This window comes from Strix uralensis, chromosome 12, assembly GCF_047716275.1.
Source record: "Strix uralensis isolate ZFMK-TIS-50842 chromosome 12, bStrUra1, whole genome shotgun sequence".
In the NCBI taxonomy this organism is placed as follows: domain Eukaryota; kingdom Metazoa; phylum Chordata; class Aves; order Strigiformes; family Strigidae; genus Strix; species Strix uralensis.
Genome location: NC_133983.1, coordinates 2,810,899 through 2,837,997, shown reverse-complemented (window position 1 = coordinate 2,837,997; position 27,099 = coordinate 2,810,899). Strand labels below are relative to the sequence as shown.

Sequence of the window (27,099 nt, the reverse complement as noted above, 5' to 3'; positions counted from 1 at the left end):
TGTGAACTTCCCCAGCCAGTCTACACCAATCTCCAGCATCATTTGCTGCACTTCCTTGGGTTATTTTGTTGCCTATGGCTTTTAAGAGGCCTAGACAGGAGGGTGGCTTTTCTGTGGGCTTGTGTGGCCGGTGCCTCTGCTAATAGATATGTTATCAAATGTATGTGGCTCAGTCATGTAAACCAAATTCATGGTCATCAGCGACCTTCCTCTCTTCCCCCAGCAACAGAGAGCTCAGAGTCATCGCACTGCATGTCAGGCAGCGGCTCCAGCGGCTCCGACAGCGGCTGTGTCTCCAGCATCCCCCAAGAAAGCTTCTGTGAAGAGATGGGCTCACCCCCCTACCTGCCCCTAGGCTCCCAACACAGCTCTGCGATGGAGGAGAAACCCAGGTTCACAAACAGCCAGTACATTTCTGCAGTAAGTGCAAACAGCCAAAATACTCTCTTCGCTTTGCCTGTTCCTGCAACTGCCTCCCTGGTTCAAGCTGCTGCCTCTCATGGCAGGGCTGAAGATGCTGCTTTCAGGCTAGGAGTCACTGTGGGGAAGTGACCGTTCCTCTCGCAGAGACTCGCTGCCTCTGGGGCGGGTGGAAGCCCCTCTCTTGCAAGAGCCTCCCCGGGGGTGGCCCTGAGGAGGTGTCCTGGGAAGGACCTGCAGTGCTGGAGGCTACACCAGGAGGGGATGCACACACAGGAGCTGTAATGCTGTCAGGGGCTGGGGTACATATGTAACCTTCCGGGATGGGTGGAGCTCTGCTGCCAATGCTGCTGAGCTCCTTTCCTGGGAGGTTTGGGTCTTCTGGGGAGCGATGAGATGGAGGAGTGGGAGCCTGTCGCTCCGAGGTGTCAGTGTGTCTCCTCTTACGTTCCTGAGAGCTCTCAGCTGCTTCCCTTCCCACTAGATCGTGTCCTGATGCTGTTGTCCTCTAACCCTGTACTAATGCTGGCTTCTCTCCTCTGCAGAAAGCAGGCCAGGTCACCATAAGTCCCTCGACAATAGTGTGAGCCCCTCTGCACACGTATACCGCCTAAGGAAGTGGAGTTGTTGTAAGTAGCCCCTGCGGGGGATTTTCCAGCAGCTCTGAGTGCTGGTCAGGTTTGTCAGTAGCTCTGAGTCAGGAGAACCTTACCCTCTGCTTCTCGATGAGAAGTTTTCCACATGTGTTCCTGACGGGTCTCTGGGGCTCTCATTCAGCAGGTGAGAGCAGACCAGCTCCCACAGAGGTGGCTCCCATGGAGCCGTCACCTTAAACGGCCACTCTGACACCTCCCTGGTTTGAAGAAGCAGAAGGAAAAGCAAAATCACTTTCAGGTAGTTGAGGCTTGAGCACCACCCAGTCATCAGTGTTCAGATGAGCTGCTTCCCCCCAAATGCTGCCCAGCTGTCTAACCACTAATCTGTTTCTTGTGGCTGTTTGCCGAAATCCTGCTCTTAGTTTCTCTGAACTGCTTTGGGGAATCCACGGTGTTCTCCCCAAGCTGGATTTATCCCACTGTTTCCTTTGAACCTCCAAAGGAAACTGCACATTGCCAGGTGGAGGAACCTGCTAGGTTAGGGTCTGGATGTCCCGAGGGAGCTGCTGGTTGTTGCTCCTGTACTTCACTTACTGATTTCTGGAGGGTGCCTCATCTGCGAGGAAATCGCTCTTGATCTGAGGAGGGCTGAGCCCTGCAAGACTCACAGTGGGGCATCCCACCCACGTGTGGGTGGCAGCCCTTGGGAAGTCACATCACGGCTCACTCAGACTCGGCATTTTGCTCTCTGGCCTTAGGACTGAGCCCCGCTTTTCCCAGGGAGCAGGGGGGTACGAACGTGAGAAGCAGGACTAGGGCTGGAATGGCCAAGGCACAGGGTGGTGAGGAGGTTTGGTGCTGGGGGGGGGGTGTTACAAGCACACGACTTGAGATCTGCAGGTACAGGAGTTCGTAACCAGGCAAACAGAACCAGCCAAGGTTAAAACTGAAGGTCCAGAGCCCCTTTTGGTGGGGGGGTCACAGATAAGACTTTGGAAATGGCTTCACGGAGCCTTTGGGTGAGGCCTGGGGTGCAGAGGCAGCCCCCCGCGTTGGGGAGGAGCCGTGCTTCCCCTGCGAAGGCTCTTCAGTAAAACATTCTTTCCCCACCAAAACGCAGCTCTGACAAATGGTGGTTTTCAAGCGTTTTGCAAAATCACTGCTGGCCCGGACAGAGGGACCTGTGGGATCCTGCCACGTCGCAGGAGTGCAGCCAGTCTAACCCATTGCACGGTGCTGTGTTCCAGGTTTGATTGCCATTTCAAACTCACTGAAGACCCCAGGCCTCTGACCAGCAGAAGGAGACAGTCTTCACCCGTGAAGATACTTTTTTTTTTTTTTACACATAATCAGGCGCTTTCAAACAGCCCCAAACCTGACCTCTGGCTGGGGGGGAAGTCCCAAGAAAGTTTCTGTCAATGACACATAATAGTTTTGGTGTTGGATGGGACCTTGGGCATTCAAAACTTGTTAGCCCTATATTTATGAGTAATAAGTAACATAGCAGTTTGAAAAAAAAAAAAAAGTATTATTTTTAAAGCTATGAGCTGTACAGATTTTTGTTACGAGTGACTCTGTTACTATTTGTTCTGTAAGCTGCACATTTTATAAAGTTTTTGGAAGGGCATGAAGAGAAACTGAGGTATTTAAGAAAAGTAGTGTAACTTTCTGTTTCAGGGTTATATTGACCTGGAGCTCAAGATTTAACGTCCTTCCTTATGTTCTAAATATGTCTATCATAGCAATAATTTATTTTCCTGGCTTAACACTTCTGTTTTAATAAAAGCAATTTCATTGTTACAGTGAATCGTTTCTTCACATGATTCTTCCAGGGCCTCGGTGCTGAGCTTATCTCTGTCTTAACCATCTGTCAGCTCTTGTGCTCTCCCTGTGCAATTTCTGCACTAACCCCCTGCCAGCTAAATGGTGTAAATCCTGAGGGTGTTCTCCCCGGGTGGAGACAGACGGCGCTGGGAGGTCAGAAGGCTCCTGGCTCTAATTTACGCCACTCCCCACGCAGCCACTGTCCCCGTGGCAGGTCTCTGTCCCCATTGGGCCCAGTTCTAGTTGCAAAGTTAGACCCCAGCGTGCCCTGTGGCGGCGGTGCCCCGCCTTCTGGGGTGACAGGGCCTGGCTCTTTGCTTCGCCTCTGCCTCAACACCCCTCCAGGTACTTCAGTCCCACCGCTGTGGCTTGTCTGAGGAGCTTTGGCTGGTGGGGGCATCCGAGACTGACAGGTTTTGAGCGTAATGGGTTGATTATAATGCTGAATCTTAAATGCACGTTGTCTGAAGTAGCGCAGTGTCACTGGGGGACAAACGTGCACTGTGCTCCGAGGCTGCGTCCTCGTGAGTAACATCAAAGCTCACTGGGCCGGTGACACCCTCCCTCTTCTCAGAGAAAATTAAAATTAGCATTTCTGGAAACTGTAGTTACTTGCTGCCAAGCTCCTGTTTACTCCTGGTTGATGAAGTGCTATAAATGCAGCTCCCCCAGGTGTGAGCGCAGTGGTGTCACATTTAGCCTGAGGAAGATGATGGAGCAGTAACTCACTGCCGGTGGGGGGGAGCTGCCCGGCCCTTGCCAGTGCAGTGCTCTAGTCTCGGATGTTAAACCTCACCCCCCTGAGCTACCCTCAACAGACAGACCGTGCTCCTCCAAGTTGGAAATTCCTGTACTGTACATAAAACACTTGTTTATTTTTAATAAGCTGGATGTTTTTTAAACCTTGCTCTTTTTTTAGACAGCAAAGAGAATGCAGTTTGACACCTATGTACGAAATTGTGTGGGAAACAGTTGCACAGGGAAGATTTTAGAAGTTACTATTTTAAAATAATTGCTGAGTTAATGCAAGATTTGGGGGCTGTCAAGACAGCGCTAGCTCATGTCACGAGGGAGAGAATTTACTAATGCAACAAGAGGAACATGAAACTTCCTGAATTTCTCAGTTTCAAAGGTTTCTACATTGCTGGAAAAACCTTTAGTAATGTTTACCTGATACTGTTTCTTCAGGGTTTGATTGATTTGTCTAATAAAGGTTATTTTCTTTATATGAATCTTGCTTGCGTTGTATCTTGATTTCAACACGGGGCCCTGGGCTGCAGAGGAGGGATCGGGTGGGCCCTGAGCAGAGCGGTTGTCCCTGGGCACCTAAACCAGGCTGTTGGGGTGAAACTGGTGGTGTCTCACCCTCCTTCACACGATGGGCTGCAGGGGTGTGAAAACAGGAATAGCAAAGGGCCACAAAGGGCTTAAAATAAAACATGAAGACCCCTGATTATTATTCTGATTTTATCAGGCAAATAATATTAACAAATCTGTTAGCAGAAAGAAGGGATTCTTGTGTTCATTTTGGCTAAATGAGGCCCCAGGGAAGGGACAAGCTTTTGCCCCGCTGCTGGCCCAGCATTTTCTAATTTTCTCCCCAGGGAATCATCATCTGAGTGCGAGGGTTTATCTGCAACCCCAGTCAGGAGTGGGATGAATGCTGGGTCATGGGTGGAAAACTGGCCTGGCCAGGCGGGCAGAGGGAGGGACGGCAGCTGTGCGGGTGCCTGGGGCCAGAGCTGCAGCCTGGTTGTGTGAAAGCGTCATCTTCTCTTAAATAAACCCCACGGGTCACTAATAAAAGTGTAAGAAATGGGACAGAAGGTGGCAGCTGCTACAAAGATCTCTGATAAATAAGGTCGCTGTTTGAAGTTAAAGTTGATCAAAAAGGCTTTTCCTTAAGTGGCAGGTGAGGTGTGCACCCTCCCCTGCCACAAGAACATAAAAACATTTCAAAAAAGTAGCTGGCTCAAATTTTTATTAATGGTCTGTGAACTTATGTTTCCAAGGCAAAGTATGAAACCGATCCAGCAAACCCTCTGCAGACCAGCAGGTCGAGGCAGCGGCTGAAAAAGCACAAACCCACGACCACCCTCAAATCACGGCAGCACCCCCCGACTCTTTCTGTTTCTTAGCAACCCTCGAAGTCTTTGGCCCACTTTTTGTGGGTATCTTCTAAATGAGCAGCAGAATTTTAAACTTCTATTGAGACTATACATGCCATGAGTCAATCTGTGCTATAAAGTGCCCCTCCTCCCTTAACTCACTCTGCAAACCAACCTGGGGACAGTGAACCAGTTTAAACAAAGCCAAGGGCATTTGGAAGAAAAGAGGCTCAGCCGTACAGCATCACCTGGTGGCAAACGCTACTTACTTCCACCCACTGAAGTAGCTCTCAGGGAACATTTATGCCCCCTTTAAAATATTCCATGGTCAATAAATCAGCCACAAACTCCCTGGGTGTGAGATGCTGGGTCTGAAATACAGAACACAACACGGGCGGGCTTGCGAGTGCCCAGCTCCTGCCAGCGAGCACAACAGTGAAACTACCTGTTGGCTGAAGTTCCCAGTCCGGCCTTGGTCAGGGTTAATTGTTAGATTAAAAGGGTTGGTGTGAGGGAGCCGGGCTGGAATCAATCGAGTGCACACACACGCACCCACGAGCAGAGGAAAACTGGAGGGCAAGCTCTCCCAAGTCCCTCTCCGTACACCTTTCTCCCCCTCTTCCAGGGGAGAAGAAAAATGCTTCTGGTTGGAGCTACATAAAGCAGGACTGCTGGGGAGGGGCTGTGGGGGAGATCAGTTACTTCCAACGCAAATTAAAAAACCCTGAAATCCCTGGCTCCTTGGGATCAGGCCCTTATTTCTGCCACAACTCCACAGCACAGCACTGCTATTTATTTCTTCATTGCTGCAGGATTGACTGGAGGCCAAACCTCCCCACCACCCCCGGGGTGTGTTGCTAGACTGCCCGAGGCTGGCACTCCAGTCCTTTGCTTCAGGGGTTACCCTTGGTTTTAAAAAAAGAGACCTGGAAACACTCCTGGCACCCTGCTGCTGCACCCGCACCTCGTGCTGAGCAGCCCTGTGCTCCCTTCGGGCCTGCAGCTGCCCAGCTGTCCTGGTTTTGGCTGGGATAGAGTTAATTTTTCTTCTTAGTAGCTAGAATAGTGCTGTGTTTTGGATTCAGTGTGGGATTGGGTATGAGAAGAACGCTGATTGATAACGCACTGATGTTTATGGTTGTTAAGAGATCAAGGTCTCTCCAACTCCCCATGTCCCATCCGTGCTCAGGTGTGCAAGAAGCTGGGAGGGGGCACAGCCAGAGCACCGGACCCGAAGTAGCCAGTGGGATGTAATGTCATGCTCAGTACAGACAGGAGGGGCGGCCGGGAAGGAGAGGGGGGTTCTCTCTTGTTTCCAGGATTGCTATTGCAGGGTCTTGGCTTTTCAGGATCACTAGCCAGGGTATCAGTCAGTGGGTGGTGAGCAGTTGCATTGTGCATTACCCATTAGTACTTTCTGTTATTGTTTTATTTTATTACAATTACTAAACTATTTTTTATCTCAACCTATGAGTCTCCCTTTCTCCAGTTAATTCCCCCATCCCCCGGGTGAGGGGAGGATGAGCAAGCAGCTGCGTGGTGTTTGGCTGCCGGCCGAGTTCAAACCACAACAGTCCCTTTTGGCTCCCAACGTGGGGCCCGAAAGGTTGAGATGACGACAGATCTGATCAGCGTGACACCAGCGCAGTGACAACCGTGGCTGCCGGAGCAGCCGGGTGGTTGGTGCCGAAGGGGAAGAGCCCAGTTTCTAACTTCTGCCACCCCGGCGATGGCTTGGGGAAGCCAAGCAACCATGGCTCATCCGGGCTGTTAGATGTCGGGGGAGGCAGCGGGTCTGCCTCTGGTCTCACTGAAGAAGAGTTTAACCTTGACGAGATTCCAGTGTATCCATGAGAGGCCAGAAAGTCCCGAGAAGTGCCATGGAAACAAGGTTAGAGAACTAAGATAAGAAGAACTGTCCTGACGATTCAGGTGAGAAACTATCACCCAATCATGAACTGTTAGTTGCTAAAGTAAACCAATCCTGTATGAACACCTACTTTGAAGAAGGTTATAAAAGGGCTTGTTAGAACAATAAAGGTGCTTTTGCAGCCATTTTGGTCATTTCACACAATCTGATGTTTGTCGTGTCCATCTCTACTGCGACAGTTAGAAACTTGTACCTACCCACAGCCTGTTCACAAGGGTGACCAAGGACCTTGGCTGGGATTTCTTTGGGATCCTTCTACCTTACTGAGTTCAGGATGACATCAGTCAGGATAAAGTGGCACTTCCTGGTGTAGAATATGTCCTCATGCGAGAGAGCAAAGGTAAGAAAAACTATATCTACAAGGAACAGTTGAAAGAACACAAATGCATTAGGAAAAAAAAAAAAAAAAAGGTGGTTTCAACATTCACCATTTCAGTTATCCAGCCTTTGGGCTTCTTAATGCCTTTCCTGTCCAAGCTTTTACTGCCCCTGAGTCCTAACAGCCAGTGTTCAAATCTCAGCTCAACGTAAGAGCTTGCCTGAATAAAAACTGAATATGGATTTCAGATCATTGCATCTTTCCTGCTGCATCGAAGAGCTCCACCAGTAAATATTCAAGGCCCCTGCTAGGTCAGGCAGCTGCTGTCCAGCTGTTTTGAAGAATTAGATGTAAGCAGCAGTTCGGCTGCGATAACCTTAGTTACTCAGTCAGAACTAACAAACCCTGACAGAGAGAATGGTTTTCATGACAAAAGCTCTGCAGCAAGATCCTAGAGCTATTTACAGTTCCTTACCTTTGGGCAGTGCTTGATGGGTTGGAGCATCCAGCTGGCTGCCATCCAGCCCAGCGCTGCAAACAACGCTTGTTTGTACAACCAGAGGATGTTCAGCTTTAAGAATCAATCCTACGTTTCTGTGGCCTGCCAGGACAACGACGGTTTGTTTGCTATCCCTTGTTTCTGTGAAGGTATACAGTTTGAATTTTCCACCAAGGCCTCTCTCAGTAGTAATGGCACAAACACATTTGGCCATTTTTAAGTACGAACGCAAGTATTGTCATCTTCCCTTCAAAGTTATGCCTTGTTCTGTCTTTATTCTGTTGTGATGTTTTGCCAGGAAAGGTGAAACACCACTAGACAGTAAACGACAATCTTCGCACCAAATAATTTACAGCCTTAGGTACAACCTTACACGTCTTCTCTACTTCCCTCTTCCATGTGGAAAATTCAGAGTAACCATTACGTACTGCTTAGCGGAACCCAAGCATAATTCAGTCCAGGATTCTTTCATGGAATGTGAAAGAGGCTTTTTTCCTAGGAAAATAACAACCTGGCTTGCACTGCTATAGTAACAAAACCATCCACAATTGTTATTAATACATTTTGCTTTGCCAACGACTCTGTGAAAACCTGCCCCGCTGCCCACGGTGGAAGTGGTGCAGGGTAAATCACATCCTTCTCAGGGTGTCAGAACTAGTCTTGGACTGAGCTTTTCCACTGTGCTTTCTTGAGTTTGCACTTAGTAGCTTGGCTAAGCGGGTAAATTTTTTTAACTCCTGCACATGCCTGTGGAATCTTCTGGGTTTAGTATAAAAATCATCCAGTTTTTTTGCTAAACTACAGATTTCTGTAACTAACTAACCGGATCACTTAAGCACATCAAACAAGCACAGCTCTAAAGGCAGAGTAACAGGAGGCAGTGAAAGAGCAACTCATTCATGCCAGTGAAGCTAAAAGCTGCTCCACCTTTCTGGCAAGCACACTTTTAGTATTAAACTCTGCATAAACAAGCGGTAAAATCCACCCCCTGCTTAGCAGCTGGCAATCAACTCACTGTCTTTTATGAGTTTCATTTGCAAGGTTTTGTCTCTTCCTTCACTGGAAAAACTTCCTATGAGCAGAAGAACAAGAAAAGGGCTGAGACTGTCACTGAAATTCATCAGCCTGATCGAAGTATCTTGTTTATACAAGTCATTTAGTTAATTACTCCCATCATTTTTGAAAACAATAATCGTAAAGCAGTCATCTACCTTCTGGTTGCTCCCTGTTTACATTCTCTGCATCGTTTCCTACTGCAGGAGTAGTTTTTATGGTGCTGCATTGATGCGTTCCAGCCCTTGGAGTAACTGGCAAACTCTGTGTGAACACGTACTTCTCCAGCTGCTTTCCTTCAACCCCAACTTCACATTGGGTAACGTGATCGTTCCCTTGAATTGTAAAGCTTATTTTTCCAGGAGCAGAGGCAACAGGAGCTTTGACACCTCTGTCCTTTTCAGGAGTGTTGCACTGAGATACACTCTCTGTGACACCACTGTCAGATGTTCTCATATGCTGAAAATCACACCTTTTGGAGCTCACCGTGTCCTATTCTGTGTTCAGTTTTGGGCCCCTCACTCCAAAAAGGCCATTGAATGACTCGAGCGTGTCCAGAGAAGGGCAACGGAGCTGGTGCAGGGTCTGGAGCACAGGTCTGATGGGGAGCGGCTGAGGGAACTGGGGGGGTTTAGTCTGGAGAAGAGGAGGCTGAGGGGAGACCTCCTGGCCCTCTACAACTCCCTGAAAGGAGGGTGCAGAGAGGGGGGATGAGTCTCTTGAGCCAAGGAACAAGCGCCAGGACAAGAGGGAATGGCCTCAAGCTGCGCCAGGGCAGGGTCAGACTGGCTCTTAGGAAGGATTTCTTTGCAGAAGGGGTTGTTGGGCGTTGGAATGGGCTGCCCAGGGAGGTGGTGGAGTCCCCATCCTTGGAGGTGTTCAAGAGTCGGGTTGACCCAGCGCTGAGGGATCTGGTGGAGTTGGGATCTGTCAGTGTGAGGTTAACGGTTGGACTGGATGATCTTCAAGGTCCCTTCCAACCAAGATGATTCTCTGATTCTGTGATTCTGTGATTCCTTTACCAGGGAAATTAATTTCTGGATGTGACTTGCTGAGTCTTTACTTTCTACTTGCTCTGTTAAACTGCTTCTCATCTCTCTCTTCCTTGAAGGGCTTCCCAAGTGTTTGTAAAAGCTGGAGTTTACCAGGCTGTCCGAGCATGTGTCGTATCCTCCAGGTGTATTCCTCCGCTTTATCCCTTTAGCCTGCAAAATCATTTCAGAATACTTCACCCCACTGGTCTCTTGCTTTCCCTTCAGTTTTTTTATATTACTCCATGTCTTAATACAGCATTTTGTGGAATCCACAGCTGCACATGGGTACACCTAAAAATACAGTGAAATGTTATTTCTAATTGATACGGAAGGAAGTGTAAGTTTTGCCTTTCCTAATAACTGAGGTATTTTACTCATTATAATACAAGTATTTAAGGACTGAGTTCTTAATCGTGGAAAATACATTCTCACTTCTGTGCTGGCTGCGGGGCCTTAAGGGTCTCCAAACCCAGCCACGATAATTCAGTGCTGGTGTCCTCAATCACCTCAGTTCCTAGTGCTGAATTTTGCTGAGCCTGAAGATGGACACTGGCATGGCCAAGGCACACAAGCAGCACCTCAACATCCCTGCTACTGCTACAGCTAAGAGAATTGTGGTTATCTGAACTGACAGCGGCACGTTCTGTCCAAGAAAGATGGTTTGACAAGTTAAAGCAAGCTGTGCAACCACTCTACTACACGAACGCCAGTGTTAAGCTACAGGGTGGACCAGTTTGGTAGCAGCATGTGAATGCTACAGAGACAGCACCTTAATTTCTTCTTTCTTTAGAAGACTGAAGGCAACTTTCAGCTGCTGGTGTCCAACCAAGGACTAAAAGTATTCAAAGACTTGAGCAGGAAGAACTTTTCTCCCTTCCACTGACTCCAAAGACTAGATAAAGGTTCTGCAGGATGTTATCTTGCCTGAGTGCACTGCTCAAGCTTGCTGCTGCCATCTTTACCACCTAGGAACCAGAAGATCTGCCTTTGAGGTCCTCCCTGCCCAGCGGGATCAGAACCTTTATCTCCTGTGACCAGGCAAAGTGCCCTGGTTTCCAAACCACACTGCAGTCTGCATTGAAAGCACTTCCCACCCTTCGGTGACAGGGACTGCTTAAGCAACCAGGCATGTGAATCACAAGACCAAAAGGAGGCTCTAAAAGACTGTGGCCTTGTGGGGTTTAAACCAAGATAACACAGACCAGAGGATCTCGACCTTATGCTTTGGACTGCATGACTTTACAGCATGCAGTCATTGGATAAAAACAGAAATAAAAGCCCAGCACTCAGCTAGGCACCCTGCCTTGCAATCGACTGGGGAATTAAGTGTGGATCTCCCCCTAAGTTATCTCTTTACAGAAGGAGCTCTCTCGTGGTTTTGTGACTTGCAAACGGAATCTCTATTGCCGTTCTCTGTTCCCTCTTGATGCTTAAAGCCTGGCTTTTAAAAATGAAGATGTTCTTTTTTTAGAGAGAGAGAGAGATTTCCAAGACTAATTTTGTAGATGATTTTGGAGAGGAAAAAAAAAAAAAAAAAAAGCAAGATGGTACTGGCAAATTTAAATTTGGCACTTTTCTAATTCAAATTGCTTTTAGAAGTGCTTTATGCCAATGTATTCTGAAAACCAAATCTTACTTCTTTCGGGTCTTTGCTGAACTCATGCTCTTCATTCCAAGACACAATACTTAATCTTCTACATGGAAGAGAAACTCCTTTGTACACTTCATTGTTTTGGAACCATAATCTAGAAAATGAATAATTACAATGATTACAGAACTTTTTCCAGGGGTGACATCCAGCCAACCTGCAAAAGGAGCTGTCAGGACTTCCAGTCACCATCAGATCTGTGCATATCACATGCATTATTATTACCAACTACTTTTAAACTACTGGGAATGGAAGGAGTTCACAGTTATCACCAGTACACGATATGAGGGCAGCAAAGGACCAGGAGTTTCCATCGCTCGCCTGTGATGAGAATTTCTGAAATGTGATGTTGCATGTACACAGAAGATAAAAATTATTTCTTGTATCTCTTCCAGTATCCACAAAACCTTGACCAATAGCTTTATGTAAGCCATATCTACCTGACATCAGATTTGGAGTTTTTTTCTCTCTTTTCTGTGAAGAGGTTCTAGATACTTTGGGGAGCAAGTTACTCGGATTCAGGTTAACCACCCACATTCATGGTTTCAAAATTGAATTTTGAGTCCACTTAAGGAACTCAAGTCCCGACAGTGACTGCCTGAGCTACACAGCAGTTTCTGAAATGGTGAAACAACTCTGGAAGCACAGAGTAGCTGCTGCTCTCCATCTCCTGTAGACAGAGATGTGCTAAGCTTGCCTCTGGAGCTGACATATGACCTAGCAAAGAACTCCAGGGACCAAACCCCATTGGTTTACTTTGTTAGAGGCCTTTGGTGTATATGATAGAGATGCTGACACCTTCCCTGATGGGAAAGCACCAACGAGCAGTGGAAGAGTCTATGTTAGAGTAGCACTAGTCCTTAGCTAAAGCCTCCTAGGGAATACAGAATTTTGTCATTCACGTGTAGAGTGCTTCAGAGTTCCTCTGACATCCTCCTCTTGCTCTACAGGTATAGGAACATGAGGTTCCTGCACTGGGATGAGCAAGTGGGGGAATGACATTTAGGATTTCTTTTTCATAGAGATCTACAATAAAATCCAGAACTGCTGTCACCACTGGTGGGATACTGGTAGCTGCCACTGGTGTGTCCTACTACTGCCCACGGCAGTACAATGAGGTTGGAAATCCTGATGCAAACAGACCATGACATTGGTATTTCAGAACCTGCTGCAGTGACTCATGGTCTTTTGGGAAGATTTTAATGGGTATATTTTTACTTTAAAATGCCTAAATGGCCTGTGAGCAGCCTAAATAAGAATACACAAAATTCCAGAGCTCTGTTAGAAAAATACTGAAGAGAAGGCCATGCGAGGTCATCTTCTAAAGAACTCTGCATTCAGGAGCTGAAATGTCTCAGTTCTGTGGGCTTTCCAAAAGGCCTACATTTTAGTGTTCTGTCCATCCCTCTAATGAGCACAGTAGAGAATAAAACACTAGCGTTTGCAGATTCACAGATTTTATAAGGCAAGAGAAGACCACTACAATGATGAGGTCTTCAGTAACACTGAATGCCAATTTCTGTTTTAACAGCTAAATATCTTTTAGAAAAACACCCCATCTCATTTTTAAAGCTGTCAGCAGCAAAGACATAAGTCTCTGAGAAAATGTTCAACGATGAATTAATATACCAAAAAATTATGGCTTATTTTCAACCTTAATTTGTCTAGATTTAAATTCTAGCTCATCTCAATCCTCTTCTGTGATGCTGCATCGAACACGTGCCATTCTCCTCTGCAGTGCTGGTGAATCCTCCAGCGGGTCTACAGAAACCAGCTGGGGCTTGGCAAAGCCAGGGCTAAGCCAAAGGTGATAAATCAGACTGTCCCTGCTCAGTCTGGTGTCTCTGTACAATGGTTTCCAGTGTGCATTGCAATATTCTCAATATCTGGATTTAGGGGGTCAGTTGCCTTTTTCCTTGGTTTCTGGAGAGCTGGCTGAGGACTAGTCTGTTACTGTTCCAGAACCCAAATAACTGATGGGAAAAAATGTGGCCCAAAAGATAGTGGAATTTGTCATCCTCCAGTGGCTGCATTTCAGAAGGAAAGGAGAAAATTGTGCTCCTTTCAAAGGACAAACGCTGCTAAGTCGGATGAAAGGATGTTACGTGATAGAAAAGAAAAAGAAAGAAAAGAATTTTTCTCTACCTGTATGAATCAGAGTGATAAAGAGCCTCTAAAAGAGAAGGGCTCTGGTACTCCGCTGCTTCTTGACAAAAGGGAGGCCATTGTCTGTAAATTGCAAATAAACTGAACTGCAAAATCACTCAAAAACAATCTTACCAGATTATTTTTTCTAAATAGATATTAATTTTGGAAGCTCAAGCAGTCACTACCCAGAATGAAAGATGCCTTCACACAAGTGATTTTTCCTTTAACAGATACATAGCCTACCATTTTAAATACTGAAAAGTACCCAAGCCATTTTTTTCAAACCAGTTTTAGTGGGGTTTTTTTTGCTGTTTCATATCTGGCATCCAAACAATGAGAAAAAAAATATCTGGTTTTACTGACATAAATAGAAATCGTCCCATCGACTACCACTGACTTTCACAGATTCTGAATTTTGTGTCAGGAATCTCAAATTAGACAACACATTTTTTAAAAGGCACAACCAAAATAAACAAGTTCCTAAACCAGAGGTGTTCAGCAGCACCTTTCTGAATCTTTGTGAAACTTGCTGATTTCAATACTTTTTCCAGCTTTTGCCCTTCTAGTTAAGTGAAAACTTCTGTTCCCACTTTTTTTTTTTTTTTTCTTTTCTTCTTTAATTAACCATGGGTATTGATGATAAAACCCAATATTGAGAAGCAGGATTCCTACTCTGCACTGTGACACTCATGACACTTTTCTCATGTGGAAAATTCACCGTGGCATTTTCCATAGGGAATCCCATAAAAACAGTTCATGGATTTGATGGGCTACTAGGACATCCACCATTCCCAGAAATATTCTTAGCCCTAGAACATGATCATCTCTGCTAGTAAGCTCTCAGTGTTGTGCTCGGCGCTACCCAATTTACACTCTCTCCAACAATTCCCAGACATGTTTTGGCCATTCAGATGTTCCTGGGACTGTTTGCAGTGGACAGGAAGAGTGAAGCCACCATCTCTGGGAGCTTAAAGAAGATCACTAGAAGAAAGGCAGCTGGTCTCATTGACCAGAAACATTCCCAGACGTATTTAGTTTGCTGGTATATGTAACTGCAGTGTCTGACATCTGGCCCCCTATGACTTTGATGACAGACATGAAAGCAACCAGTGGCCATTATATCAAAGAAGCCACTGGTGTAACATTTCCATTAACTTTGGGGAAAAGAATGAAAATAAATACTCCTCTTGGATACAGCTAAACGTGCTAAAAATGACTACATCAGCTGGTGATCTGTGGTGAAGATATTCTGCCTACTAGAATCAATCCAGCAAACAAGGGCTTCGAGGACTGAAAAGACCAAAAGATCTTCTGATTCCAGGCAGACCTGCAGTGCTGAATGCAAAAGAATTGTGATGTGTAGTGGTGGCAGAAGCATCAGTACCAGGGGCACTGCTACAAGAAGCCGTAGCACCAAAGGGGTGGTGAAACACGTTGAAGGAATATCCTTAGGAAAAAGGTGTTTAAAGACATCTCGATGTCTGATACAGTTTAGAAACCTAATAGATTGATATGTATATGGAGGGAGAGTGCCCTCTTCTTTGTAGGCACCCCCTGTTTATCCATTCCTGTACCACTGCAGTTTTGGAATATGTATTTTTCAGCATTAGAGCAGAGATACCAGTAGAGGGGGCAGATGGAGTATTTTTCAGCTGGGCTAGCCAGACTTTGCGTTCCCTGCATATAAAAATCTGAACAGAGATTCAGTGATGCCATCAATAAAAACATTTTCCTTTTTGCTAAAGTCGTGCACACAGTACACCAATCTGTGATATACCCTGCAGTGCAATTCCCTGGCATATTGATCATTAGAATAAAGACATACACACTGAAACAAAAACATCTCACAATCTCTGAATCCCAATAATTTATGTTTAGATAGAACAGTTTCTTCAGGACTAAAAAAGAAAAATCTTAATTCTTTTGCACAATCTTTCTACAAAAAAAATCAGAAGACAAACTCCCATGCTTACTTACCCTACAACCACCTAATCATATAAAAGAAGCACAGTAATTCACTCTGCTTACTTAAATTCATTTGGCAAAACGAATTTCCCAAGTCTTAGAAAGTTGAGAATGTGCCGAAACATTTGCCCATCTCCATAGATTAGAAGAGTTTGACCACATGCGAGCCAACAGACTTTCTTGTCTTTTGACAGCAGCTCTGGGTACTACAGAAATAAAAATACATGAAGACCAGATTCCTGACATTAGTTATAGGGAGAAAGAAATCCAGACAGGATTTTTCCTTTCTCAGTAAAAGAATTAAACCAGTTCCATCAAGTTTATTTATATTATTAGTTAAAATACTTACATTATTAGCCCAAAAAGTACTTTCTTGGGAGGTCCAAGATTTATTTCCCCTAGGCACTTGACCATACTTCCTAGTTTAAAATGCTCAGTCTACATGTGAAGCTCTGATAATTCCACGTTTTCCTGTCAAAACCATTCTAATAATTCTTACTACTAGAAATATGGATTCTAGTCTGTGGAATTATAAATTCTGTCTAGGAAGGTTCATGTGAAGGCGATGCAAAGACAATTAATCACCCATACCTTCAATAAAGTCTGTAAATAAGTTTCATACCAGTTACTTCCTACATAAACTTACACAACCTGATGGAGTAAGCACACGGATACTTCTGCTGTCCAGTCTGCATCTAGGGATGGAGTAACAGATAGAAAGATGACAACTAAAATAACTACAAGTAGTAATTATTATGTTACAAATACCATGTTAATATGATATGGGATTTTACATCAAAATATTGCAAATAATAATTCTTTGAGATAGTGCCTTAACAGAGCGCTCTCCGTGCACACAGAGCTGGAACTCTCATGTTTTGTTTAGGGGGTCATATGCAACTGCGAGCAAAAGGCAAGTCAGGATGTAAGGTCAGAGTATGGGCAACCTGGTCCGTCTGTGCTGCAGCCGAACCACCTCTCCTCAACAGGTTTAAAATAATAGCCAGAGGGCCACATGCAGTAGCATAGTCATGTTTGCTCATTTATGTCACCCAAGACAGGTGTATCTAAGTATACTGTTATGTTGCCACAGAAATAAATAATTTATTTCCAAAGTAGTGGAAATAAGGGGAAAATCTGACAGGTCTTTGAAAGTGAAGATTCAGCTCGTCAGCAAGTGTAAAGCTGGTGGAATTCCAGGGCAACCTTTTTTTGGCATCATTTCCCATCTTCGCAAGGAGCCCCACTTCATTATTTCCCTTGAAGGTGACAGTATGAGGGCAGGGCCAAGCCTCAAAGAGCGCTTATGCACGGAGAGCAGATATAACACAACAGCTTTGGATGTATTTTAGGCTGGGTTCAGCCCGCATCTTACCTCAGTGCGGCAACAAAGATCTAGGAAAGTTTCTGTTGGAATCTTTAATAGCATAGTTCACATTACTATTTATAGTCAGTAAGTTCTGGGACACTGTTTTAGGAAAATCAAAATACATTTGCATTCAAAAAAAAAAAAAAATGTTTAAGAGAACCCCAAAACACAGCTAACTTTGAAAAGGGCTCCAAATTGGAGAATTGTGTTTCTTACAACAGCCTTTGCAGGCCTTTACAGAACACAGACGAATCACACTCTTAAAGGAATTATTTATAGGGCTATGGGTAATGATATAAATAGATTCTACTATCTCTAAACAATGAGCCAACTAGCATATGCCTGTCTGATGTAGCTACTATAACGGGACTATCCATCTTCCATAACATATGTACAACTGAGGCATCAGTTACTGCTAAGACATTCGAGTCACACAGTTACTTTTTCTAGCATGTGTTATCCACCAGCCTACACAATAATGACAGACTTCATTAACTGCTGCTTCAATTTAAGATCAAATCCTCTTTCTCAAGGGTTATAATTCTGTCTAAGAATCGATAAAATTCACTTCTCCCTGCATACACACTTTTCGCAGGGGACAGGGAAGAATACTTTGAACATCAGCCGCTTCACCTTGTTCTGGTGAAATATGCTGGTGGGCCAAAACGGGAAGGGTAATCATCCCCTACAGAAAGCCTCAGAGGAACTTGAGGGTGGAGTAAACTAGAAGTAAGGTCACTACTACAAAACAAGAAGCCAGACTTGCAAATTAGCTACAGGAATTACGTTTAGGATCCTACAAGCTGAAGTCTGAACCACGAAGCTTGTGCTTGGGTGGGGCAAAGGGATGTCTGCACTCATTGATCACAAAGGGATTGTTTGTCACAAATGGAACAGGGAACTACAAAGGATGTACCGAGGAAGCTAACTCCAGTAGAATTAGAAGTAGCATAATCTAAAGTACCGGGGAGGTTTCAACTGGATTACCTTGTACAAAGTGTGATTAAATTTCTCTTTTCTGAAGCACATGGCATAATAGAAAAGGTGGAAAGAACTGGCTTAGGAAGGACAGGTTAGAGGAAGATCTTATTGTCTACAGCGAGGAGGGTTTAGGGAAGACAGAGCCATATTGGTTTTGGAGGTACAATGTGCTAGGCCAAGAGGCAACAGAAAAAAGTCGGAACAGAGAAAATCCCATGTGTGACTTTATTTAGCACAAGAGTAGTTGACTATTGGAACAGGAGTCCAGAAAGGCTGCAGGATCTCCATTCTTGGAGATACTCAAAGCTTTTCCTGGCAAGGTTCTGAGCAACCCAACCTACTTGACCCTGCTCTGAGCAGAGAGTTGGACTAAATGACCTCCAAAGATCTCTTCTGGTCTAAATTCTATGAATATGGGGAAACTGGGATAGGTGAAAAGAAAAATCCCTAGATTAATTGGGGAACCATAATAACTCTTGTTAAGAAGCCACAATAAGGGCTGATAGAAAAACGTCATGATTTTTATATAAATGCATTAGAGGAGAAGAGGGGATAAGCCAAAGTGGAAGCATTCAAGTTAGAGGTGTTTTAGCAAGAGCTAAATGTGGCTGTGAATGCACTTAGGCTGGAATTTAGAAATAGATTCCTTAGTTCAATAGCAAGAGTTGTAAGAACAGTCCCACACCAGAAAACTGGGAGCAAAAGAAACCTCATATTTTTAAGGTAGAACATATTCTGATTAAAGTAACTTGGATGGTCTAAGCTCGAAGGAACTGGATTCAGCAAATCAATTCAGTGATGAATAAGACTGGCAAGTTTAGCAAGTAAAATTATTCAAAACCATGAATAGTACTACATAAATCCAGCGAAGACTTGCTCTATATTTCACCTAGAACCTAATGTTACTACTCTAGTCTTCACCGGTTGGCAACAGCCAGGTAATAAAGCAACAGGGTAGCAGTAGATCTTAGGAAAACAAGCACTGTCAGTCAGCAAGACCTTCAGGTTACTTTTGTACTCTAACAATCCCTCAAAAGCCAATGTAGATCATTGACTGATTAGTTGTATTCAGGCAACACTGCTCATTCTACTTTAAAATGAAAGAGCTCTTGAGAAATCTCTGCTCTCTGCTGGCATCTGTTGTTTCAGATAGCGTTTTAAAGCATCTTTCATTGGCTTACATGTGGTGTCTCTTTGGTCGAAATAAGCACAGAGCTCTTCGATTTCAGAAATATTTTCAGTGAGAGGAAGTCGGCAAGTTCCCAGCCAATTCCTATCCAAAAGAAGGATATCCAAATTCCTATCCAAAAGAAGAGGAAATCACTAAACTTTTTATCCTTTCTCAAAAGATATTTTTACTGCTTATTTTTAATGAGTACAAGTCAGGAAATACGAATTCCCCTAAAAATGTATTTTTGCACCTACTGAGCTTTACTTGTAACTTAGCACATCATTTTTGTATTGAGAACCCTGAACAATCCAACATCAGCAAATAAAGCTATCGCACTGGAGCCATCAAATAATAATCCGCAATAGTTTTGAATAAAGCTTTTAATATGGTATTTCTCCCACACTGGATCATTCACTAGTGCCAACAGCAAGTGCAGACAAGATGCTAGGGGCAGAGATGAGCTGACTGTATGTTTGATCTTCCTGTTGCCTTTCTATCCCCCTTTACAGACTGGGTATTGTGTGTTTGTGTGAGATTTGAAGTTGGTTAAAAGGTGCAGAAAGTTTTTCAATCCGTAGCTGATGGATATCTGTGTGGCTGAGCACCTCGTTGCATGCCAGGCTTGAATCACAACCAACTGATTCATTGTGATTTCTTTTGGTTTACTTAATTCAAATCACAACAAGCAGGTGAATGATTCACTAAGGAGCCATTTTCCTATATGATAGGGATTTTATTAAACCCGTACACTGATATGGTAAATCTGAGTAATAACGCTAATATCACAGAATCACAGAGTTGTCTAGGTTGGAAAAGACCTTGAAGATCATCCAGTCCAACCATCAACCCAACATTGACAGTTCCCAACTCCACCAGATCCCTCAGCGCTGGGTCAACCCGACTCTTCAACCCCTCCAGGGATGGGGACTCCCCCCCTGCCCTGGGCAGCCCATTCCAACGCCCAACAGCCCCTTCTGCAAAGAAATCCTTCCTAATATCTAGTCTAAACCTTCCCTGGCGCAACTTGAGGCCATTATCTCTTGTTCTATTGCTTATTACTTGGTTAAAGAGACTCAGGGGAAGTACGTCTCAAAGAACCAAGCTCAAACCCAGTATTCAGAAGTCTACATTCTTTCTTGGACTAGGCATAGCAGTGTGACTGTTCTGTGACTTCAGAAAAACCCGTACCCACAGGTATTTAGATGCTTTTGAAAATCTCATACAAACCTTTTTAAACGAATGGTAAATCTTAAGTTTTAAGAGCATGTGTCTATTAAAATATTTACATATATTACTTTGGCATTTTAGGCTTACCAGGCAACAACAGAAGACTGCCAGCTTGCATAGTTACCTGCAAGTTTTGCTGAAAATGAATACTACAAATACTAAAGGACAAGCTGCTGAGAACAGGGCTCCTTTTCAGCTTCAAACACATTAGATAACTTATCATTCTTTAAAAGGTTATACTGATGTTGCCTGGTGTAAAGGCAGGGTGGGTACCTGGCGTGCTGGAAGAGGACGCCATTGCTGGAGAGGTGGAGGCAGCTCCTGCCCAGGTGCTGCCCAGAGCTGACTCCGGGGAGTTGGCCAGCAGTCCCAGTGCCATGGCGTGGAGCGGTGACTGCGGTGGGGACCCCCCTGCTGCTGCCCTCCGCCGTCCCCCAGCCCCCGCGGAGCAGCCGCCTGCAAGAAGAGGAGGTCAAGACTGCGCCCCAGAAGGTCAGTGGTTAATAATCACTGACATATTTTCCACTATTCTCAACATTTATGGAAACGAGTTGCCAAGACTACTCAGCTCAGTGTTACAGAATCACGGAGTTGTCTAGGTTGGAAAAGACCTTGAAGATCATCCAGTCCAACCATTGACCTAACACTGACAGATCCCAACTCCACCAGATCCCTCAGCACTGGGTCAACCCGACTCTTCAACCCCTCCAGGGATGGGGACTCCACCACCTCCCTGGGCAGCCCATTCCAGCGCCCAACAACCCATTCTGTAAAAAAATGCTTCCTAATATCTAGTCTGGTTGATCATATGAATACAATTTCCATTTCAAACACCCGATTTCACAAAATAACATTAAAACCAATGCATATAAAGAAGAAAATGCATAGCTATGTACATTCTATTACCTCTATAGATCTTCCCAGCATCCATAAACACAGGAATTCCCAGAATTAAAACCTCTTCCTCCAAGGCATCTACGTGGGAGAAGTCATCAGGCAATTTTCTTTGCTCAGAGAAGATGTTAACTCGAAAATAAAAATAAAACATAGGACGTGTGTGTTGACATCTTCCGTGCACTGCTCAGATCTAGCAAAAATAGGTTCTTAATTCCTTCAGCATTACTATTCACATACATATACACAGGGGATAAATGGACAGCAGGGAACACTTTGTCTGTGAAAACACAATCCTAAAACCAAGGTTTACGCTAGAGGAGACCAGACACGGCATAAATGATAGGAGAAGCACAGCATTAGGTCAGTTTTATCACAGCATCCTGAGGGATCCATGTAAGAGGTTTTCTGTTTGGCTGCTTTTTTCTCCCCTAGGCACAGTCCATCCCACTGTGCACGTAAACGTGTTTGCCCATATGCTGACATCAGAGGACTGGCAGAGCAAAACTGTAGAGATTCCATCATCTACCTCATCTTAACTGAGTTCACAGAGGATGAAATAACTATGTTGATGGAGCAGGCAGGTGACCCTGCCATACTTTTGAAAAGTACTTGTCTTCTTTTGAAGCTGGAAGATTATTTAATGAATGAAACATGATTTTTTTACTAGTGAAAAGATATAAGATTGCGTAGATATTTAGAGTCACCATGCAAGCTTTGTCTAACTTAATTACTGATTGTTAACAGCCGTTCTGGTACCTCATGTCATTAATGCATTTTAGTTCAGAAAAACGGTGGATTAATAAAACTCAAACAAGTAGGGCCATAAGTGGGTAAATTTAGGTATGTGTACTGTGGGAGGCACCCACTAGAGGGTTTGTTTTTTGACTGCTAAAACAGGGCAATAAAACTGGCAGACAGCAAAACCAAACCAAACGATTAAAAGATTCTGATCTTTAAAGAAGTATTATCGAAGATAGAAACAGTTTAATATAAAAAATTGTTTATATTGTTTACATAAAAATAATAAAAATATTTATTATTATGTCAGAATAATAATAAAAAAGAACAGTTACCTATGAAACGCAACTCACTGCACTTGCACTTGATCAGGGCTGCGTTCTCAAGCAGCCACAGCGAATTGTCATCATGAACTAGTACAGGATATGTCACCAAATCTAGTGGCAAAAAACAGTAACTGACCTCGTGTTCTGTATCTAGCAAGGGTGTATCCACTAGCCCTAGGGGAGCTCTTTTGTGTAACCCTAGGAAAAGAAAATCAGAGAAAATTCAAGGCTTAAGTAAAGAAAAACGGAGCTCAGATATACACTTTGGAGATCTGAGTAGTACAGCAAAGCCAATAAAAGTGCATTCATCTTGTGCAACATTTAATGTTCCCCAAGGGGTGAAGTCTTACAGCCCAGCACAAATGAATAAACATTTGCGTGGGGGTTTCCTATTTTTTAAAAAAAGATGACTAATTAAAAAAAAAAAAAAAATCACAAAAAAAATTTTGCAAGACTCTTAAAACATTCCTGGCTTGCAACAACTGACAACAGTCCGTGGGCATTCCTAAGGGTGGGAAAGAACTTGTCCGTTTGGGACACTTCCCTGTGAATGCGGAACTGTTGGAGGAATCTCTGATGGCTTGTTGGCACATTCTTGTGTTCTCCAGTAATTCAGAAACAATCTTTCAGCTATTGGTGTACCTGAAGGCTGGACACGTAAATTATATTTCTCCTTCTTCAAATTATCTAAAAGCTGTCAAGACACAAAGTTTTTCTATTTACTACTTGAATTCAAATAATTAATCCAAAAATCAAAAGCAGCCATGGGGAAGAGTCTAAGCCATGCTACGCTGCGCTTCACATCACTAAAATATGTCAGAGAATACTGTGTACAGACAAGAACAAACATATATTAGATTCCTAAGTTTTAGGTACCTTAAGGTCATTGGAGTGAACATCTGGAGAATATTTATAAGAACTTGTAATAAAATGAATATTAAAAAAAAAGCCAACTATTTTTCAACGTCTGACTTTAATGGCACTTCCTTGTGTTCTAGCTCTGGAATTCAAGACAGCACGTTGGCATGTGTAAAAGTATACAACAATAGAAATAGCCAAGAACCCAACACAAAGCCTGAAAGACTTTTCGGGCTCTTTTTAATAACATCATTACAATAAACTGTATGAATAATCATTAGAAAGAGGAATTGATGTTTGGCTCAGTGATAGGAATGATGAAGTCTGTATTTCCTAATATTTTACTGAACGATGAACAGATTATTTTAGACTTGGAACAAATGGTTACGTACTGCTGTAGGATATTAAAGTAAATTTAGAGCCATAGCTATGACATCTAAAGCACGTGCATAAAACAGCTTCATGAATTAATAAGGTTACACTGACAATCACTTAAAAGCCAGAAAATGCAAGAACTCTAGCTCGGCGGAATGTGTTCCTGGTGATACCACAACAGGTCCATGTCAAACATGTGATCATCTAGTTTGTTAATATAACAGACTACTGAAGTTTGGTGGTCTTCCTCTCCCAACCTATTTGGGGATGTTACATCTTTCAGCACAGTCCTAAAAGAAAATCCAAAAGTGTTCACGTTCGACCCAAAATGCCAATATTTTGAGTTAAAAATAACGAGTGTCATAGCATTTTTGAGACAATTCCACCAAAAAAAAAAAAAAAAAAAGATTAGAAACCAAAAGAAACTCAGAGTTTAGATTAAATTTAGAGGAAATGCAAATATTAATGTACAAAACCACACATTACATCCAGCCAGGAGGTATGTACTCAACCTTCACTGGGCACAACACAAAACTACGGTGCAATTAAAATAAAAAATACTTGTCTCTAAATAGCAAATTAAATATTCATTGCAGATATCCATTTAACATTTCTGTTTATGCAGCTATTGAATAGGGGGAGAGGAAGAATTGTCATTTCCCCATTTCACATGACAGCACGTTCAGGGGTGGCCTCTTAGGATGAATTTGTTTTCACACAGACTGAACCTTCTCAGGGAACTACAGAAAGGGCAGCCCCACCCTCTTCGGATTAGAAGGTTGATGTGAAACAAGATCGGTCAGTATAGTTGTCATCAAGCACAACAGCTGGCAGATGGAAGCCTCTGCTTGCTTTAGCTTTAGTTAAAAAAAGCAAGTAGTGACTGTTGAACAAGCTCTTATGGAAAGGTCAAGCGTGAAATTTGTAACATTTTCTGTACTCATCAACTGAGGGAGATGAGCTGAATGTGGCGATTATTTGTTTGGATACCTACCACAAGCATTGGTAAAGTTATATTCACAAACTCTCTGGCATCCTTCTACAGACAATATTATCTAAGAATGAGAAAAGAGTTCTAATAAAGTCACATAGAATATCCCACTTTACTTGTAATAAAGGTGTCAGCTGCTAAATTAATGCTTGCTCATCCAATAGATTCAATTCAACACAGCTGAGAAAAGATAACTTTGAAGTCTGCACGTAATAATGAAGGTGCCTAAATACAAAACTGTGGGGACTCAGAAGGAGTCCCTGCAAGAAAATGGACGTGTGAGCAATCCTGTGTATGAGCGAGGATGTGACGAGGGACTGACCCTGGAAGAATGAGGAAGAACCCAGGAAGGTAAACAGCTTCAGGGTGAGGGCCTGGGCCGAGAAGTTTGTACAATGTCGATGTGGCAGTTTTCATCCAACCAGAAGAGAGCCTAAGGAGCATGTGCAAAGCTACCTGTCAAATCAGAAAGAATTGTACCATGTGATTGTATCTCGTGATTCTCACCTTCAGGATAAAAGGCTTGTCCACCATATTAAAGAGGCATTGCTTAATCACTGTGTGATGGTTTGCATGCGTTTAACTCCCGCATCAATCTTCTGCACAAAACCATCTTGGTCAATAAATAATCTTAGATTTTTCAGACTGATCTTGTACAGAAGCTTCTTTCCACAACAGAGATTCAGGAAACTGAGCGACTTGTACTTCAGGGAATTGAGATATATCAGCCACTGACATTAAAATTAATTAACTCTTCTTCTGCAGATTCCATAACACTGTCTGGTTCCTTCAAACAGAAGAGGAAAACAGGTCAAGAGGCAAGATTGAGCCTGTGAACTCTGAAACAATAAGACGTTTTATTTTAAAACTGCATCGGACTTTTTGCATTTTATTTCCCATTCTGTGGTAGCTTGACAAAAAATAAAGCATGGGAAAAACAACCTAGAGCATTACCTTCCCATTCACTTAACTAAGGAATGTGCATGCATATGCAACGCATATTCCTTAGTTAATATGTGTTCATGGTCAAGGATCACGACAAATCAGCAAGTTGCAAGGTTTTACATAACGTAACACTTATGGTTAAATCTTTGGACCCACCTGGTATACCTGTATACTGAGTTTGTTACACAGAACAGCAAATGAAACACGGCAAATGTCTTCCTTAAACAGTCAAATAAAAGTAATAAAATGAAAATAAATGCGTCATAACCTGCCACATAACCTCCCAGAGAACCTGTTGCCTATGGACACACCATTCTATACAGTTAGTCACTATTTTAAGGTGCAGATATTTATTACTATGCGGGTCACAATTCTCTTGACAAGACAGGAAATAAAATAAATGTTCACAGTGAAAGGACGTTTGATAAGCACATAGGTGGCTGCGAGCTAAGCAGAGAGAAAATTCACCTGAAGCAGGACAAGAACACACAGTTAAGGCCTGTAGCCAATTTTTTTCATGTCATTGTATCACACTGAGATGTGGATTAGTCTGCGCCCTGCTGAAATGGGCAGAAAAGTCAATTCAAGCCTGAAAATGAAACCAGCCTGTCTGCCTTCGCCACAGCAGCTAGCTCCCAAAGCCACGGAGACAGAGTTTGTATTGACAATGGATAACACAATTCTTACAGCAGAAAAAAACGTGGTGGAAGATAATACCTGATGCCTTGGATGTTTTTAGGCTATTTCTCATACATGTGGTTACAGAAAAGGGAGTCAAAAAGGAAATCTGGAGAAGGATGGGGAAAACCTCCCACTCTTAATAAATGCGAGAATTGAAATTAGTAGCTTCTGGAGAAAGCTTGTAGCTGCTGGAGAGCTGTCATAATCAAAACTAATGATGGAGAACCACAATTACGTTACCCACAAAGTATGCTTAGCCAAGACTTTTTCATAGTTATTCTCATCATCAACTGATACTAACCAGCAGTTTCAAAACAAATTAAATATTTGAATACAACACATGAAACACATGAAGAAAAAAAAACCCAACCCTGGTCAAGCAAGAAAGATGAAAAATTTTAAAAGAAAGATGACAGGATACTAAAATCTTGATATTTCTAAGGTTCCTTCCAGTTTTGGGGGACAGGGGAAGAGAGCCAGGACCACCAAAACCCACTCATCAATACCATGGCTCCAAGAAAACTACTTCCAGACTTGCTTGAGGCAATTCATGCAGCTCAGGCTGCCATTTCAGAGGCATCAGCCTCAAGCTAGCAGCCTACCACTGTGCAGTGCATGGCAGCATCAGGCCCAGGGGGGTCACCCGGGTGTGATGAGGGTGACAAATCAGGGGTGGTGGGTGACAGGAGCCCGGTGGTTGGGGTAGGGGGGCTGTGGGCAGCTGAGGGGCTTGGGGTGACGAGGGGCACATGAGCTTGCCAAGGTTACCTGTCCACCAGAGATGGATTTAAAGCTGGAGCGGAGGCTGCTCGCACACCCCGAGGACGCTGTGATAACATGATTAACAAATTATAATTATAAGCTTTTTTCAAGAGCGCCTACCTGCTGTGGGAAGGCCTGTGGAGGGGTCGTTAGCTGCGTTCTTTGCAGGGTGGAGGTGCCCACCTTGACGGTTGAGGCCAGAGAAGGTGAATTCCTTCCAGTTCCAGTACTCAT

The 27,099-nt window shown here is 43.7% G+C and overlaps 2 protein-coding genes across 4 annotated transcripts in view; one reads left to right on the top strand and one right to left on the bottom strand.

Moving 5' to 3' along the window:
• Positions 1-4,072, top strand: part of PLEKHG4 (pleckstrin homology and RhoGEF domain containing G4) — a 91,622-nt gene extending 87,550 nt beyond the window's left edge. Inside the window, exons 22-24 of one of the 3 annotated variants that reach the window (XM_074881568.1) lie at positions 224-420; positions 966-1,049; positions 2,264-4,072. In XM_074881568.1, coding sequence (XP_074737669.1) covers positions 224-420; positions 966-1,007 — 239 coding nt within the window. In that variant the 3' untranslated portion in view covers positions 1,008-1,049; positions 2,264-4,072. Of the gene's footprint in view, positions 1-223 lie in introns of all 3 variants that reach the window. The other 2 variants (XM_074881569.1, XM_074881567.1) reach the window with 2 other exon arrangements.
• KCTD19 (potassium channel tetramerization domain containing 19) lies at positions 2,995-27,099 on the bottom strand. The gene is given in 28 exon segments (XM_074882105.1): positions 2,995-3,246; positions 3,924-4,114; positions 4,206-4,223; positions 5,111-5,123; positions 5,218-5,319; positions 7,076-7,102; positions 7,104-7,234; positions 7,673-7,798; positions 8,712-8,768; positions 8,908-9,241; positions 9,769-10,074; positions 11,420-11,528; positions 13,577-13,660; positions 15,608-15,750; positions 16,136-16,239; positions 18,986-19,167; positions 20,566-20,623; positions 20,626-20,748; positions 21,199-21,318; positions 22,263-22,462; positions 22,808-22,947; positions 24,594-24,714; positions 25,081-25,115; positions 25,117-25,179; positions 25,181-25,264; positions 25,579-25,594; positions 26,872-26,930; positions 26,986-27,099. Coding segments are annotated over 28 exon segments (3,312 nt in total).